The sequence below is a fragment of the Tympanuchus pallidicinctus genome, unplaced genomic scaffold, assembly GCF_026119805.1.
Source record: "Tympanuchus pallidicinctus isolate F22 unplaced genomic scaffold, pur_lepc_1.0 scaffold18, whole genome shotgun sequence".
Taxonomy (NCBI): Eukaryota; Metazoa; Chordata; class Aves; order Galliformes; family Phasianidae; genus Tympanuchus; species Tympanuchus pallidicinctus.
The window spans coordinates 7,846,860-7,863,997 of NW_026294699.1; the positions used below are offsets into that span (position 1 = coordinate 7,846,860).

General features: G+C 40.9%; 2 protein-coding genes across 6 annotated transcripts in view; both read right to left on the bottom strand.

Moving 5' to 3' along the window:
• The window catches only part of KCTD5 (potassium channel tetramerization domain containing 5), a 30,085-nt gene extending 22,262 nt beyond the window's left edge, over positions 1-7,823 (bottom strand). Inside the window, exons 1-3 of one of the 2 annotated variants that reach the window (XM_052680489.1) lie at positions 7,535-7,823; positions 1,188-1,296; positions 16-107 (exon numbers count right to left, since the gene is read on the bottom strand). In XM_052680489.1, coding sequence (XP_052536449.1) covers positions 16-107; positions 1,188-1,296; positions 7,535-7,768 — 435 coding nt within the window. In that variant the 5' untranslated portion in view covers positions 7,769-7,823. The remainder of the gene's footprint in view (positions 1-15; positions 108-1,187; positions 1,297-7,534) is intronic. The other variant, XM_052680490.1, reaches the window with a different exon arrangement.
• A 252-nt stretch (positions 7,824-8,075) lies between these two features.
• Positions 8,076-17,138, bottom strand: part of PDPK1 (3-phosphoinositide dependent protein kinase 1) — a 30,379-nt gene continuing 21,316 nt past the window's right edge. For all 4 annotated transcript variants that reach the window (XM_052679654.1, XM_052679657.1, XM_052679656.1 and 1 more), the window contains 6 exons: positions 16,986-17,082; positions 15,538-15,711; positions 14,962-15,179; positions 14,322-14,379; positions 13,322-13,474; positions 8,076-12,756 (listed from right to left, as the gene is read on the bottom strand). In XM_052679654.1, coding sequence (XP_052535614.1) covers positions 12,649-12,756; positions 13,322-13,474; positions 14,322-14,379; positions 14,962-15,179; positions 15,538-15,711; positions 16,986-17,082 — 808 coding nt within the window. In that variant the 3' untranslated portion in view covers positions 8,076-12,648. The remainder of the gene's footprint in view (positions 12,757-13,321; positions 13,475-14,321; positions 14,380-14,961; positions 15,180-15,537; positions 15,712-16,985; positions 17,083-17,138) is intronic.

Consider the following 17,138-nt stretch of genomic DNA (forward strand, 5'->3'; position numbering starts at 1 on the left):
GAAAAATGGCCTCACCTGTGAGATTTTGCTGTCTCTTTCTCTTATTTTGTCCTTTACCAGTTTTATTAGTGATGTGATATTGTAGAATTCAGCCTCTTCCAGTACACCTATAATGAGAACATTTTTTAAAAAGACTGTGCAACCAAGTGCTCTAGGTCAGAACCACCAACCAGCTGCTAACATCATCTTCTACACAGCTATGCAAAACAATTCATTTTGCCCTAGGATTGGTAAAAGAAGCAACTCTGACTTCCTCCGGGAGAATTCAGTTCTCAAAGTTGAGCTCATTCTGAAAAATTGTCCTAAAAACAAACTGAAGAAAACCAATGCCATTTCACATACAGAAACAAGAAGAGTACAAATCCATTCTACAGGAGTTTAAAGGGCCACTATAGCTCAGGTCCTGCCTTGTGCTGGAATAGCAGAGAAAAACACAAATACTCCTATTGAAAAGCTCTATAACTACCAGTGTGCAAAGAATTGCTCTACCTGCCACTTGAGATCTTAGCCCTCAAACAACACCTTAAAGATTTTGACTGTAGCAGCATATTACCAACTGCAACCACTCACATGTTAAAGTCTTATCTGTTCCCCACAAACTGTGTTTAACAGTGCAGATTCAAGCTATAATTCAAATTAATTGAATTATAATAATATAATATGGTTAGATCCCATTTTTCTTCAATCAATTTTTTGAATACTTTATCAACACAGCTTTAGCACTAAAACAGTAATTCTCCACTAGGGTAAAAGTGATATGAAGGCCAGGAAGGGAGAAGCTGGGGGCAGAAACTACTTTTTGCCATGTTCCATCCATCTGAACATCCCCAGACTTCACATGTACTTTGCTTTATATGTTCTAACACTCGTTTGACAGGAGGTATTCATTTGCTTGAAGAAAACTAAAAACTATTTCACAGAGTCATACAGGAAAGATACACGATTATACGATAAGAGGCATCTCCCTTCTTAGCTGTGCTTCTGAGGATGAGAGTTGTGACACCAGGAATCACTCAAAATGCTCCAACAACAGCATAGTGTAACTGTACAACACCAATCAGCTTTGCAACAGATTGAAATGCTGCACTAACATTCATCATCTACTTCTAAGTTATTTGTGTTGACTTTCAAAGCAGTAAAAATAACGACAAAGTGACAAGAGATCAAGAGATTTAGTAACATCCTACCTTCCTCAGCTAGGTCCTTGTTAATAACCAGCTTCCCATGTCTGAGATAGTTCAGCACTGGCCCAAAGTAGGTCGGGTCTCTGTCTATTAAATAGGCACCTGTTTCATCCTATATTGGAAACAAAGAAAGAAAGAAACAAGACAGCTAAAAAAGCACAATGATTTGAATGCCCAAGCAGGAATTGCAAGCTAATACTCAACTTGGTGTCTGAACAGCAAGCAGGTACTCAGGCACAGCCACAGCACTTCAAGCCAGGTTTGTTTTAGACATTAAATGAAATTCAGCAATGTAGCTGTAATTATATCTGATGAGTTATTCAACTCAAATTGTGTAACAGACTACTTCTTTTGGCTGACCAATCACCCCCACACCTTGTTACCAATTATAAAAACATCAGAGCATTGGTGCCGTGGGTGAACACTGAAAACTAAGGTTAAAAACAACACAGGAAGTAGTGTTTTGGTTGGAATCCTGAAGTCTCAGAGCAAAGGCTACATTACAGTGAGGTTCAAATACCAGCTATCATTTTTCATCACCATTTTGATCTAAAATCTTTTTTTTCTGCCTTAGCTCAGAGGTACAAATACTCACAGGGTACTGAGAACTGCCATGTACCAAGTAAGTGTTGTATGTGCATCTTCTAAAAAACAAAAAAAAAGGTATGCTGAAAATGCAGCTCCTGCCTCCCTCATGCAGACAAAGGCATACAGCAACCTCCAACTGATGCTCAGCTTAGCGAATTGAACACTGGATTTCGTAGAGCGTTCAGGATCGTTTCCTGCACAGTTGATACCCTTGACAAAGAATCAAAGGAATAAAACTTTTATTTCCTTTATAATTCAGTTTGTGTGAACAGTTGTGAGCAATGCAGTATTGACATACTTCAATGGCCAGATGTCTAAACTGAAGGAGCTTGATAACAGGATTGCTTAGCGGATATGCCGCCCCTTTCTGTCAACAGATCACTACAAATATTAGTCCTTTAGTACCTAAATTTTTCCTTCAATATATATATCCGATAAATGTTGATAAATATCTAAAGGGAGGTGGAAGGCAAAAGAATGAGTTCAGGCTCTTCTTGGTGGTGCATAGTGACAGTACAAGAAGCAATGCCCTAAAACGTGAACACAGGAAGTTCCATACTAACATGCAGAAGTTCTTTACGGTAAGGATGATGGAGCACTGGAACAGGCTGCCCAGAGGGGCTGGCAGTCTCCTTCTATGGAGATACCTGTGACCCAGCTGGATGCCTACCTGTGCAACCTGCTGTAGGGGACCTGCCTTAGCACGGCAGGATGACTTCCTAAGGTCCCTTCCAATCCTTGCAATTCAGTGATCTCCTACAAATATGTACTGCAGAGTTGAGATTGCACCCCTAAAAACTTTTTACAATTTATTATTATTGGTATTTTAGTAGATTGCAAGAAATATCACAGATTATCAGCACCAACAGTCACAGCTAAATTTGAATCATTTTCCTCCAAAACTATATTTGTGCCACCTGAAAAAATCCTACCGACCCAAATCCTTGCATTTGGAAATTCATGCTGATACATAAAGGTTTGATGATTACACTGCAATACCTAAAATCTCTCTCTACTTAACATTTCTTTCTGAATGTGGATTTATTTTCAGGCGCACGGATTTCTTTTCTGGAAGGATGTACTTGTCTCATCAGGGTCAGCAGAAAGCTAGACCACAGCCTGAGTTAAAATATAGATATTACAAACTAATTCCCCACTCCCCACAAGAAAGCACCGTTACTTGAGAGGAACTAAGTGAGGGTATGGTATAATTTAAATAAAATGATCTCTAACCCATTTAACATTGTGCCCAAGAATTGCATGAACACACAAATTGAATCGTTAGCAATCCGTGCCCAGCTCAGTACCTCCACTGAGGTCAAAACAAGGCCGATGACTTCTCAAATATTTTCCTGAACGGACGCTGTCAGAAACCACAGGATCAAACTCTTTGCTCAACACTTCGAGCTCCAATGTGTTTATCTAAAACACTGACATCATTTACATACACCGAGCGAGCGGAATTTCTGCTAACAGCAGGAATATGCACAGAAACGCAATTGCGTTTGGCACTGAGGCAGGACACAGAAACAGCTGCTTCCCTCACCCTCCTGTGGTATTTAGATCTTCATCTGGATGCCCTGAACATACCTCTTCTCTAACTACGTGACCTAAAACATTGAAAAACAGCTGACTGCCAGTACCAACCCAAACTCCATTAATATCACAACACGCTCACCGAACTGACTAACCAGAAATACACTGGCAAAATAAAGTTCATCTGAACTATAACTTAGAATAATGACTATAATTAAGATGCTTTTCTTGCGCTGATTACTTAGTGCTGACAGCTAAGGATGTGCTGCCAAGAAGATTTTGATTAATCTAAAACATCCAATGCTTCCTTCCTTCCTTAACTGTCTATCTCAGTACTATTATACTTTGAGAAAGGTTTTAAAAATCAAGCATGAATACAGTTGCCAAAATCTTTTTAGGAAAGGTTGACAATCTTCTCGCTTAGGGATAAGTTTAATGAATGATGAAACAGTTCATAAAAAATAAACTGGTATACTGGGAAGATGCTGAAATCAGGAAATGCCAAGCTGTAAAACAATGTAAACATGAAGGAAGTTAAACAAGGATGACAAGGTAAGTGAGACTGCTTGTCCATTTTTTCATATTCACCAATTAACCACAATTTAAACACTTTGGAAAACAAATCCTACTGCAAACACTGGACATGACCACTACCACCCATTCATTTGCTGAGATGAATCTCAAATAGTCTTAAATACAATGACACTTATCATACCTGGAGACATAAAGTGAGAGGAACAACATATTCTTTCACCATATTCTTTCTTTCAACATCAGTTTTGCCATAGGGAACACCAAGATCAATCCTCCTTCTGCTGCAACCAGAAGCACACCCAGCAGCAGCCCACAGGCTGCCAAGCCTCACTCAGCCTTAGAACCTGCAGGTGGTTGGAAGGCAAACACACTGCCTTTCCCAAAGCCTTTTCAGTAAAAATGAAGGAGGTGTTATGATGCATGTAGTTAAATAACAAATAAAAATGTTGGTGTGCAAGCCATGATAGAGGCAATCAGTCTCTAGGTACGCAGCTGGCACAGATGAAGTATAATCCATGGACTATTTCAGTTTTCCACTCTCATTTCTAGTAAACTGGTAGAGTCAACATGTAATCTCTCACTGTAGCAACATGGCTGATGTATGCCTTCTGAGTTTAGGCAGAAGCACCTTGACTACTCATTTGTGAGTCTGGTTAAAGATCCATTCTCATCAGGGATGAGCATTTCTTACGGTCTCATCCTCTAAAGTTACTGAAGTCCCAGACAAACTCCCCACACAGCAGCCGCACTGCTAAAGCTGCATTTCTCACAGTTCCTTTACAGAGGGCTCTCAGTTTTGATTACTGCCTTGCCGGCTCATCACTTAGGCTTCTCCCAGCCCCACCTCTCCCTGTGTTCCCATCTGGAGGCAGAGACAAGTCTGTCCAGGATGGGTGGAACAGCCATCAGCCTACAGACAAGCCCACATTCACATTCTCCTACACTGATGTTTCTGAAGTTCAAAATGAGGGGTTTAAAGCCTTTGTGATCTTCCAGAAGAAAACACAACAGGATCAAAACCAAGGAATCCTGGGTCAAAGATCAGTTCCAGCGCTCCAAAGGTTAAGAGGACATTATTAGCTACACCATGAAGGAACTGCTGTTTTACAAGTGCAAAATTGCCCTGCATAGCTGTAGTTGTTCACAATCTTTAGCATATGAGTAAGAAAAATTATCATCTCACTATCAGACTACAATTGGGGACTATAAAAAGTAAAACCATGAGGAAAAAACACACCCATGGCAATTTGATTTCAATTGCTATAGATGTGGCAAAGGAGAAGAACCAGAGCCCAGGACAGTAACACAGATAACAACAAGGATTCTCTTGAAATATCTGTGCTCATTAGTTAAAAACATGTGACATCACACACCTAAACCACAGAGAAAATCTGCAGGTCTGCTCTTGCATCAGGACAGTATGCTCACAAACGGGTGAGATGTCTGCAATATCTGTACTCATTCAAGGGGAAAAGTAAGGGAACTGCTCGAGGTATGGTTGTTGCTGAGAGAGGGCAAAGAATCTAAAGGCAGGTCCTGAACCTTGGAAGACAGGCACTACTTGGTTAAGTAACCTTAGGGACTCCAAAGACTTCTGCACTCATTCGTCACTGTGGATTTTGCAGAAAACAGATTCTGAATGGATGAAGTGAAAATCAATGACTACAGTGCAGATGTTCAAGACAACGGAGCACAAAACTGACAAATGCACTGAAAAGATTGCAGTGAATGCTTAATCATTAAATACGTAGCTTTATGTACATCCAACTGAAGACAACTGGGTTCAAAAGCCCAGAAATGCAACTCTGAATAAGACAACTTTCTCTAAATACAAATTTTCCCAAACTACTTTCCCTACACCTACATCCTGCACAATAATTTATTAAAGATGACTATATCTGCCACAACTTCAACTAAATAAACCCACTAAGATTTAGTCTTAAATACAAGATGCACTGAACAAGCTCTGCATGAAACAGGCTTAAGTTACGTTGGTATGGAAAGTGCACCTTAATGCCATATTCTCGTCTTACACTTCAGTTCCACTGCAGGTCTGTCCCCATTTCACACCAAACAGCTGAAGGATTCATGTCTCATTGCCAGACCTGGAATATGCAAGCACTGTACAGACAGAAGGTTTAGATGATCATCTCCAAAAGCCTATTGAGATACCAGTGCTTTGGTGATAATGCTTGTGGAAGATGACTGATGGCACCAATTGATGAAATGAAGGAAGCCAAATGCCTTAAATGGAACTAAAGCAATCGATCTACAAATGCACCTATCATCTTTCTGAAGACATCAAGAGAATCCAAACAACCTTTCTTCTTCTTTCTTCTTTTTTTTTTTTTTTTTTCAGTGGATCAACTGGAAAAGGTTAGTGTAATTAAGGCACCTTAATTATTAAGTACACCTTATTTTTTATTTAAGAAACCTCAGAAGAAAGCTTCCCCATCTCCCAAGTGAAAGCAGCTTCTGAGCCATCAGCAAGTCACCCACAGCTCCTCATTTACTGAGGTCAGTTTAAGCCAAACCTCCCAAAACTAAACAAAGAAAACACAAAACCACTCCTCACAATACCACACTGGAAGGTATTTTCCTATGTCTAGCTCAGGAATGCTATTCAGAGTCTGCTCTGCATTTTCTCAAGCTTTTAAACAGCCTCTGTTAGGTGTGACAAAATGAGGAGACCCCCTACCAGAATAGAAGTTTTTATATCAAACAACTCTTTATTTTTAATCAGTTAATTGTGTATGTGAAGGCTATAAGCTGTCCCCTTTTTCTCCACAAATACCCAGACCTGGGAGTCAGTTTTTGCCATGATGCTCCCACATCTTGCCCAGCACTTCACATGAATGCTTTACACCCAAATACAGCACAGTCAGCAGTACTCTCCCTACTAAACATGAGTCCAAAGGAGCACACGGATGCTCACTATCACCCCATTCCCAGCCTGTTCTGCCCAAGGAACGCTTTATTTGACGAATTTCCAAAACTCAGAACACCACGCCTGGATAAGAAAGGTTATTTTTCCTCAGTTACTGAATGCCAGGTTCACAGAGTTTTCCTTTATACTAAAAGAGGGATGGTTCAGGTTAGATGTGAGGAAGAAATCCTTCACCCAGAGCTGTGGGTGCCAGAGGATCCCAGAGGAGCCCGAGGCCACGGAGGAGCCGTGGGCAGCCCGTGGCAGGGCAGCCGTCACAGGGCAGGGCTGGGGCTGTGAGGTCCCCTCCAACCTAAGCTCTTCTACAAACAAACGGAACAATTTGAGGGGAAAAAAAGAAAAAAAAAGAAAAAAGCGATTTCGATCCGACTCTTGAAATCGTACTGGAGAACGATGACAGTGCAGAAACAGAACGACATCGCTCTGCAGGCAGACGCTCCATGGAAGCGCTACAGCTAAACCCGCTCAGCGTCGACACGTAAACGAACGTACGATCAACCCGGCGCTCCCCGTGCGACGTTCGTAAGGCAGCCGCGCCACTCGAGAACCCGCGGAGCTCACGAGCCATCGGCCCCGCCGCCCCGAGACTCAAAGTTCCTCGAAGCGCACGGACCGGCCGCCCGCCGCCCTTTAGAGCTGCCCCCCGCCCGCCGCCGTTCCCGCAGCGCTCCTCGGCACGGCGCTGGGCCGCGACGGCCCCGACCGCCACGCGAAGCCCGGAGCGCCCGCGCTGCCGCTCCCTCACCTTGTCCGAGTCCAGGTCGGGGTCGGCCTGGCAGAGACGGAAGAGGAAGGACTTGGGGTCCCTGCAGAGCGTCTGCCGGGTGGTCAGGAAGCAGGTGCCCCCCACGTTCAGCCGCACCCACTTGCCGGGCACGGCGCCGGGGGGCGGCGCCGAGCTGCACCGGCGGCAGGGCCCGCCCGGGCCGAGGCCGCCGATCGGGGCGACCGGGAAATCGCAGTGGTTCTCCGCCGCCATCCTCACCGCCGAAGAGTCCGCCCCGCCTACGGCTCGGCGGGCGCGCCTCCCCCGGAAGCGTCCACCTCGGCACGCTCCGCTTCCCGCCCGGCCGCGAGGCGAGGCCCGCGCGCTCCCGCCCGCCGGCACGCGGCTCTTCCCCCCCCCCCCCCCTCCTCCTCCTCCTCCTCCGCCCCACCGCGCCGTTCCGCACCGCCCGGCTCTTGGATCGCGGCGCCCCCCCACCGAGCGCCGCCGCCGGAGCGCCGCGCAGCCCCCGCCCCTTCCCGTGACGCGGCGCTGCGGAAGGAGCAGGCGGAGGCCGGGCCAGGACCCTACATGCCTTTATTACAGACTACCGAGCATAAGTGAAATCCATCATCCGGTCACTAGCTACACATCTACAGCACAGAGATCTGTCGAAAGGAGTATAAGCGGTTATTAAATTATGAGATATGATTAAATCATCGACCAATAGAAAATTTATATAATAAAGCCAGAAAAAAAGGTGTAAAATATAGTTTACAATAATTATTCACATTCCAGGCTGTACATCAATACATACAACACCATGGCCCCGAACATGAATTCAATCCAAATAATTCATATATTAGAATTTAAATAACACAGACTGAACTAGAGGCCAACAAAAGCCAGCAAATAACCTTAGAAGAATAAAAATACAAAAGTGTGTATCATATCATTGCATTATTTGCTTCTGTTCTCGTAAGTTCTTGGGGGACGGGGGATTGTTTTGTGCGAGTTCTTGGTTTTTTTTTCCTTTATCTGTACATCACAGTTACAGCTACAAACCAGGTAGAGAATATTACACACAACTGACCGTCAACAACCTGAAGAACAGCTTAGTGTACAACTATCCAGACAGATTATGGTTCCTGGTTCCTATTCTTTTGTCAGATACAGTAATTACAAGTTCTGCCACAATTTAGAACAACTGCCACATCCAGTTAGTACATGGTCATTGGGAGCTTTGTCAAATCACAGCCGCCTGCATTCCCTGCCATGCCAACAGGCAGACCGAGTCCTTGGGTGCTCATCACTTCTCCAATTATTTGCTGTCTGAAAGTAACTTAAAGAGGAAACATTTGACTTTATCCATCTTTAACTGGAAGCACACCCATCCGGAACAGCGAGCTATTAGTTTGTAAACTCACTCATCAACTCACAGACAATTTGCGTGACGAAGCTCTGCAGGAGCGCTTCCTTCCACTTCGTTAATGTTTGCATAAAGCATTACAGGCATTCAGCAAAACTTCAGATATAAATATCACACCTATTCACATAACTCCATACAGCAGAAAGGATCAGAATCCACACACCATATCTTTAGGCAACTACCACCACACAAGCCATCTCCTCAACAGAGTGCTAAAATCAATTTTTTTTGGCCAAAATGGTATCAAGCACATTAAAGCAAGCACCTTGTCCTGAGGAAGCAGATTAGAATCATCACATCTTTGATTCAGCCTACAGAGTTTCTCCTCCCCCCCCCCCCCCCCAGGATTAACTATAGCAGATACTTATAAATCGGACTGGAAAAAATAAGCAGACCACAGTCCTACCTGATACTGATGTGTTCAGCATTAGCACTTAGCAAATGAAATATTAATAACTGACATCAGCCTGTTCACAATGCCTCAACATCACACGTGAAGTAAGTCTTTCATAATATAAATCCTTTCCAAAACCAGACATTAAGGCAATGGGAACAAAGCCATGTCTTAGTTTATCACAGCAACGCCAAACTTTCTGCGGTTGGGCCGGGAGCTGGATAGAATTATGGAAATTATGGAAATCCTTCCCAGAAGTACTTCAGCTTTAAGCTCCACCCAACAGAAAACAGGCTATGAACACATCCCTGAAGTTCAAATCCCAAGCAAAACAAATTAAAACATTATTAACCAGTAGCTTCATAAATGGTCGTTATTCAAAATGCAAAACTAGGTTTTCTATAGGTTTGTAAGGAGGATTCTGAAGCCTTCAAGCGTCCAGCAACCCATCTCTGTACTCTGAAAGACCTTGGATAAAGAGCAGAGAAATCACCTGGCTTATCTGCAGCTCTGGCCAATCTCCCTCGCACCTTTCATTCTGTGAACTCCCATGAAACACAAGAGTCATCCTTGAGACAAGATTTGAAGCTGCCCTGCTTCAGTATACATATCTAAAACAGGAACTGGTCCTTCATTGTATGCAGCACATTCCAGCACATATGCAAGTGAACAAACTGGTAAAGCATACTTCAATCCTCATGGTTGCTTTTATCTTTCAAAACTATAGGTTTCATTTAAAAGCAGAGGCTGAGAAATACTTGATTTGGAACACTGAAGTTCTAAGGGTAGAGATAGACGCCCAGGAGAGGCGCAGTTTCCTAATGACAATGCTGTCCATCAGGGACACAAAAATGCAGACAGTCATCTTATAGACTAATTTTGCAGCTTAGTGATAACCGTATTTCTTTGGCTGAAAGGTTTTGGTAGGCAGGAATGAAGGATACTGATAGAGGATTTTCAAGCTATGAAAAAGTTTTTAAACAGCGAAATGACTGCATGCCTGATTAGTACAGAACACTTGCTGAAGCATTCCCACATTTCCAGCTAGTCATTTAAAGTGAAAAGGCCAAGGGCAACCCCAATCTAGCTCTTACTGAAGCTATGGATTTTGCTTAATTAGCAGAATAACTTTGCCAGACTTTTTGTATGAGCTTCATCACAAAGAAGTGACACAAAGCTCCATCACTGTCAGACTCGCTTGAAGTCTACATCTGTATGCTTAAACCCAAAGCTTTAGGGCTGTCTCGAGTGGACCCAGGGCATAGCTGGAATTTGACAGCTGCAGAATGACTGCACGACTAAATTCACAACAGCATCTTGCTTAAGATAGCTAATAAAGGATTAATCACAGGCACAGATGGAAAGTATACTGTGCTATTCAAATTTCAGCAGCAAGGAGCGTGCTTTATGAGGCAAAATTCCTTACGATGCAAATGGAACAGTTCTGTTTTTCTCATCGCAGCCATTTCTGCAGGACACCTTTGCTTCCTCACTGCCATGCACTGTAAGCTACTGATTTCCTTCTGTCACACACACATACATGGTGGGCTAACAGAAGACAAGGATATATCTCCTCCACAGGAAAAGGGCACTGCACTCTCTCCTTGGAAAGGCTGAAGATGCTGGAAGAACTGAACTGTCACCTAATTCAACCATGTAACATCATTTTTTGGTTGGCTTTTTTCTTTTCTTTCCTCAAAAAAGATGAATAATCTCTCTTAACAGAAACCCTCTCAATTAGGTATTTTCTGAGAGTCTGATAAGCCGCTGCTTTTAAAACATTCCTTTCAGAACACTATAGCACATTTGTCTTTTTAACATTGCAGTGGAATATTTATTTGATAGAAGGAAAAACATCATAGAGACCTCAATATGCACAAAGATGGATGTGTAGATGGTGAATAAATAGGTGTGATGTTTATACCACTTTCAAAACAAGGAAAGAATGCCTTTGTTCAGACCTATCATCCCTCTGCAAGGTTCAGGAACGTAGACGCTGGAAATACCATTAGGGAAGTTGTTTTTAGCATATTAAGCCTTTGTAACATTACAGGAAATGTTTGACCACAAAAAAGCCTTTTACTGAAAAGGATAAAAGGAGATTGATATAAAAAACCCATTTTATAGATATGCCTCAAGTACCATATGTTTTTTCCCCGCTGCATCAACATTGTTATTTTTAAACCAGATTACAGTATGGATCTAATTTTTGGAAAACAACTGAGCAAAATAAAAGTTTTTAAAAGGTCTTAAATATTTGGCCAAAGACTGAAAATAGGACTGTTTGTACACTTCATTATGCAATGAAACAAACAAAAATCAAATCAATTGTACAAAGCTTTCACTCTCTTCTCTATCCAGGTAAATAGGTTGGCCCCACTAAAATGCACAAAACATGCACACCCTGCAAAGAAAGCTTCTAGCCCTCATCTCCCGGAAAGGAGAAAAACTACTTACTACTTCAATAGTAATGTTGTTTTTTTCCTCCATACTAACTATTTAATTTTTTAGTTAGTATTAGTTAAAAGCATGCTGCTAAGTTTGTCTCTTGATTAAACACACGATTCATATTAAAATTTAAACTGAACGTTTAAAACTTTATGTTTCAGAAGCCAACATTTCAATTTTAGAAAAAATTTCAGTGCCATGTTCAGCATTTTATTCTCACAACCTCTATCATTGGAGCCCATCTGCCAGATACATACATCTGATTCATTCACATAATTATTTAAGTACCACGTAAATCCTGCAACCAGAACTATATTAGGAATTACACAAGGGTGCAACTGACCTGGCTACAAAATGTCATACACCAGTAAGCTCAGGGACTGTGAGGAAAGGAAAAGGGGGGAAAAAAAAAAAAAGTGGTGCTTAGGAGAGGCATATAAAAGCTCCCTGATGAAATACAGATCAATGATAATGTGAAAGTCACAGAAAACTCCAGCCCCATAAAACGCAAGGCTGGTACATGATTCAGGGTGTGTGCGTGTGGATTGGTTTTAACTCATCTTAAGTGTAGCTGGTAATGCAATGTCTATCCACTAGTCTGCTGCAGAAATTGAGTTGAAGTGCACAAAAGCAAGATCTTCACTGCAATGATACGCATGTGGAAGCCTCAACAGAAGCACAAAGAGCGAGCAAAGCGACCCTGAATTCCATTCGGTTTTTGCCTTTTTTTTTTTTTCCTTTTTTCTTTTTTAAAAACAGAACATTTCAGACATATGCTTCCCCTTGAGATGGTAATAGATGGGTTGGAAAGATTCCTCTGATCAGCTGCACATCAAGTTCTAGCAGCAAGAAGAGAAACTGGGAGATTTTGGATGAGCTTTACTATTTAGCAGCATTCTGGTGGTATCTGTGCCGCCACACTTCTTGTATCTTTTTGCACCATTTATGAGCATTCCCACTCGGGTCCATCAGGTAGTACGTCCTGTTTGGCTATAAATGAACAACACTTTAGTGAGCATTCCAAGCACAGTTAAACCAAAAAGCAGTAATTCATTCCGCACCTATCAATGAAATCATTATTCAGAATCAGTCTGCAACCTTTCCAAAAACTTAAATTCAAATACAATTATATCACATTATATAGTGCTGAATAATTGTAGACCTGTCATCTCAGAATTAAGAAAGCAGTCATATCAACTGTCAATATATTGTTGGCCTATTCCTTCCAAACCACTCTAAATAAGCCATGCTGGTTTTCAAAAGTCCTTGAGAACTTCCTTCAAATACAAAAATCACTTAAATTTTACCTAATCTGGAATTAAACTTATTTTTGTGGGAAGATGCTTCTCAGGTTCCTTTTCTGTGTGGAAGATGGGTTTTTGTTTTATTTTTTAAGCTACGGCTAGTAATTAATGTTAACAAGTAATCTCTGCAGTCAACATCTGTGTTTAAGAATTACTCGTGTATCTCCTCCACAAAATATTTCATCACTAACAAACTGCACTAACGTTACTGGGCATTTATTGCAACTTAGAAAGAAATTCAAGTAACTTACTGTGTGAACAAAAAATGTCTTAAAATTCTTGGCTTCTGGCCGCAACTCCAAAGACCAGGGGATTTCTCCTTTTAGAACTTTGTTGACAGGATCCACGTAATACAAGTGGGGCCCTTCTGTGAGGAGCAATTGGCGCCGACGTGCAAACAATCCCTAGCAGGAAAAGCAGCACAAAAAAGCATTAATAGAAAAAAATAAATTTGTAGATCTCTGAATTTAGCAGAACAGATAACATTAAAACAGGTCCATAAGATGTTTGAATTTGCAAGAGTTTTTATTTGTTTCATCTGTGCTTTACCTAGTTGACTTCATTCTTTCTCATGGAGGTTACAGTGCATTAATACTACCAGGTGAAACACAAGTGCTATTTTGAGAAAGCATTTTCACGTTCTGTCAGAACTCCATAAATCTAGCTGTACAGAGTGAAGCAGAGTTTCTTTATCAGAGATTCTGGCACACAACTCCAGCAGGGATTTTCCTGACCAAATCAGAAACAAACAGGGAAGAACTTACCTGAAAGACAACCTCCATTCCTGGAAAGCTGACACAGGCTACCAATGTTCCTTTGTACCATGTTTAAGTTAACACTTACAGTAGTTCTAATGCCACCTTTATCTCTCTCAGGATATAGAAACTATCCAGGTCCAGGAAATAACACAGCCAAGAACAATGAGCTTGTATTTTATCTTCTGCATTCACAGGCAGATATGCATTAAGACAATTTTTTAATGGACTGTATCTGACTGGTAGGAGGGGGTAGAACGAAAATTTACTGCAGTTTCAATGTGAAACCATCAACAGCACATTTACTTTTAGCATTTTGCAAAAACTGAAGGGACACCACAAAAGGAGAAAATATTACATTTTTAAAAATAAACAAAGTGATGTGACAAGGTTAAACAAATAAACAGGTTCTAAAACAGGTTCCTCATCTTTGTTGTGAACGTGCAAGAATGTGACAACTGATTCCTGTTACAGGGGATTATGAAAAAGCTCTTACCTTCCTTTTGTCCACGGGGCCCATTTTTAGGATTAAGTTATTTTCTACAAACTGATGCCTTAGAAAGAAAAAAAACCAAAACAACCACTTACTCCAGAAGTAGTTTTTTCAGAGAAACAGCTTTAATTATCATTGCTACTATTATTACTAAGCAATTTCCCATTTCCCTCTCACAAGCACTTTCCCTCCAAAAAGTCCCAAACAATTTCACCAGATGAATGTTGGCCTCTTCCTCATTTCACACCAAAAAGCTTTAATCTGGCATTAAAAAGTCATAAATGAGAAAATCTTATCAAGAGAGAAGAGAAATGCTAACGAGTACATTGTGTTGACATGTTTTGGTTAGCTCAACAGGATAGTACCATTACAAAATGTTATGCAAGTGGTAAGAAAGTAGAAATTTCTTCCAGCTGTAGGGCTCTGTAGAGGAAGAACTTCTTTGTATTGGTGTAGTGTTATTTCTATCTATTCTAAACTCACAACTTGAGAAACTAAGCTACTACTTTAAAAATAGAAATTAAGAAAAAAAAGAAACTAGTGACTAATACTTTGCTTAAGGATGATGAACACTGATTTGTATTATAATTTTTCTTGATTGCTCACTGCAGTGCAACGAATGAGCTACATTCACACTTCTCACCAAGGATTTCCACCAGCTTGTTTTGCCAGAAGTAATCTCTTCTCATCTTCAGAAAACTGTAAGTCCAACTCAAAGGAATTGTTGTCAAGATCATGAATATACTGTTCAATGTTGCCTCCTGATGTCTGCGGGGTACTTGTCTCTGGGACAGACAGTGAATGTGAAGAAGCAGAACCAGAAACTTGCATACAACCAAACTGACTGAGGAGATTGTCATACTGAAGAAAGAAAAAAGTGGGAAAAAAAAATTAAGAGTTGTGTACTGAAAAATTAGAGCTGCTTTTAAATTGAGCACATTTTGGTATTTGGGAAAAAAGGCAGCCTACTCTGTACAGAGTAACAGGCACATCTTCACCACCCCCCTCAAAAACCCCCCAAAAATCCACAACGCCTCAACACCAGAAGAGTACAGTTGGTCAAAAGTAAGCAAAGACTTTTACCCCCCTGCCCCCTCCAAACATTCATTCATCAGAAAAAAAAGTTGATTATTTCAAATTCTGGCCAGCAACTGTTTGCTTTAATGAAAGCCTAGATAGCATCAGACTTGAATATATAGATAGATACAGATGAACATACATTTCCATAACAGTCTTCATCATCCTCTGACATGGCAGGTAAGTATGCTGTAAGTTTCGGGGGTGTTTGAAGATGTAAGTTCTCCCACACAATGGATTCAAAGAAAGGGTGAGCCTTAAGAGGTCCATATCCTCCCATTTCTTCACAGCCTAATCTTTTGGTAGCATCTAGAACCTGAATAAATTACAGTGAAGTTAGCAGGCATAAAATAATGACAAGAAAGAGGCAAACATCATTCACATTTGCATAGCAACATATGAAAACTTAAAATTAGTTGGTCTTACTGCCCTAGGCATACACGCATATAGAATATAAAGAGACTGCTTATAGTAAGATGTTTTATCAGCACATCTTGTTAGCACAATTTTGCATTAAATCAGCTCACATAGCTAGCTAAATGATCACATATTTAGGTCCACATAGCTTTTTTTTTTTTTAAGCTCTGCTTCTTCATATAGATGGAATAAAACCAAGCAAACACACTGAGTATGTCTGATGGAGCATGGTTCATTTAAGTACAGGACATCACATTCTAATATATAACACATCTAAATATATAAGATCATATTCTGGTGATGCAGAATAGCTCGAGAAGCCTGTAGCTGGTGCCAAACACCAACCTCTCAAGCATCCAAAAGCAGCACAGTTCTCAGGATGTTGATGCATCCTGGAACTTACCAGTGAGGCAATGGCTTGGTTAAAAAAACTAGCTTGGACACAGGAACACACAGTAGCTGCCCTCACCATCAGTTACAAACAGCATAGCATTTTATCCCTAATACTCTACACAATCTAATTTCAAGAGGCTTCCATCACACAAAATGTTCTCTGCATATTCAGTGCAGTGTCATTGCAGTATCTTACTGATGAGACAACCATTTTTATTTCCGCTGTCAAATATTCACGTGCAGAGTAAATCTTTGGTTGATTCTAAGACATTCATTAGCTGCTCTAAAACGCAGGGTAAATTGATGCACTTTTTTAGGAATATATATTTCTACCAGCTTGTGTAGCTTGTGGTAGCCATGGTGATGAGGAGACAGTTGGACTAGATGATCGTATAGGTTGTTTCCAACCTTGTAATTCTATGATTCTACCATGCATAGAATGCTGCTTTCAATTAAATGATACATTGTGCAACTCACCAATTAACTTGGGTACTATACAAACAAGTGTTTGAATCTTAAGTTGTGTTATGCATAGTTTGTAGAACCATTTGTTTCCACTTGACGGAGAGACATTCCCTTGCCCATACTTTGTAATTCAGACACAAAATACAAGTAATGGAGGTTGACTTTCAAAACATTCTCACACACATCTAATAATGCTCAGTTGTTCTTACTGGACAGCTTGCAACAGAATACATAGAACCATTAGGAAAACAGAACTGCATACTAAGCTGAATGATTCTAATGTAATCAAATCATTTGACAGCAACAAATATTTACCAATAGCTTTTCTACAAGGTCTTTTGCCTTGGGAAAAAATTTTTCTGGAAAGTCATATTCCAATTTTATTATCTTCTGGAATATCAGATACTCATTTCTGCAAAAGAAGAAAATATTTAGCTAGTTATTGGTTCTCCATGATTATTCTACCTT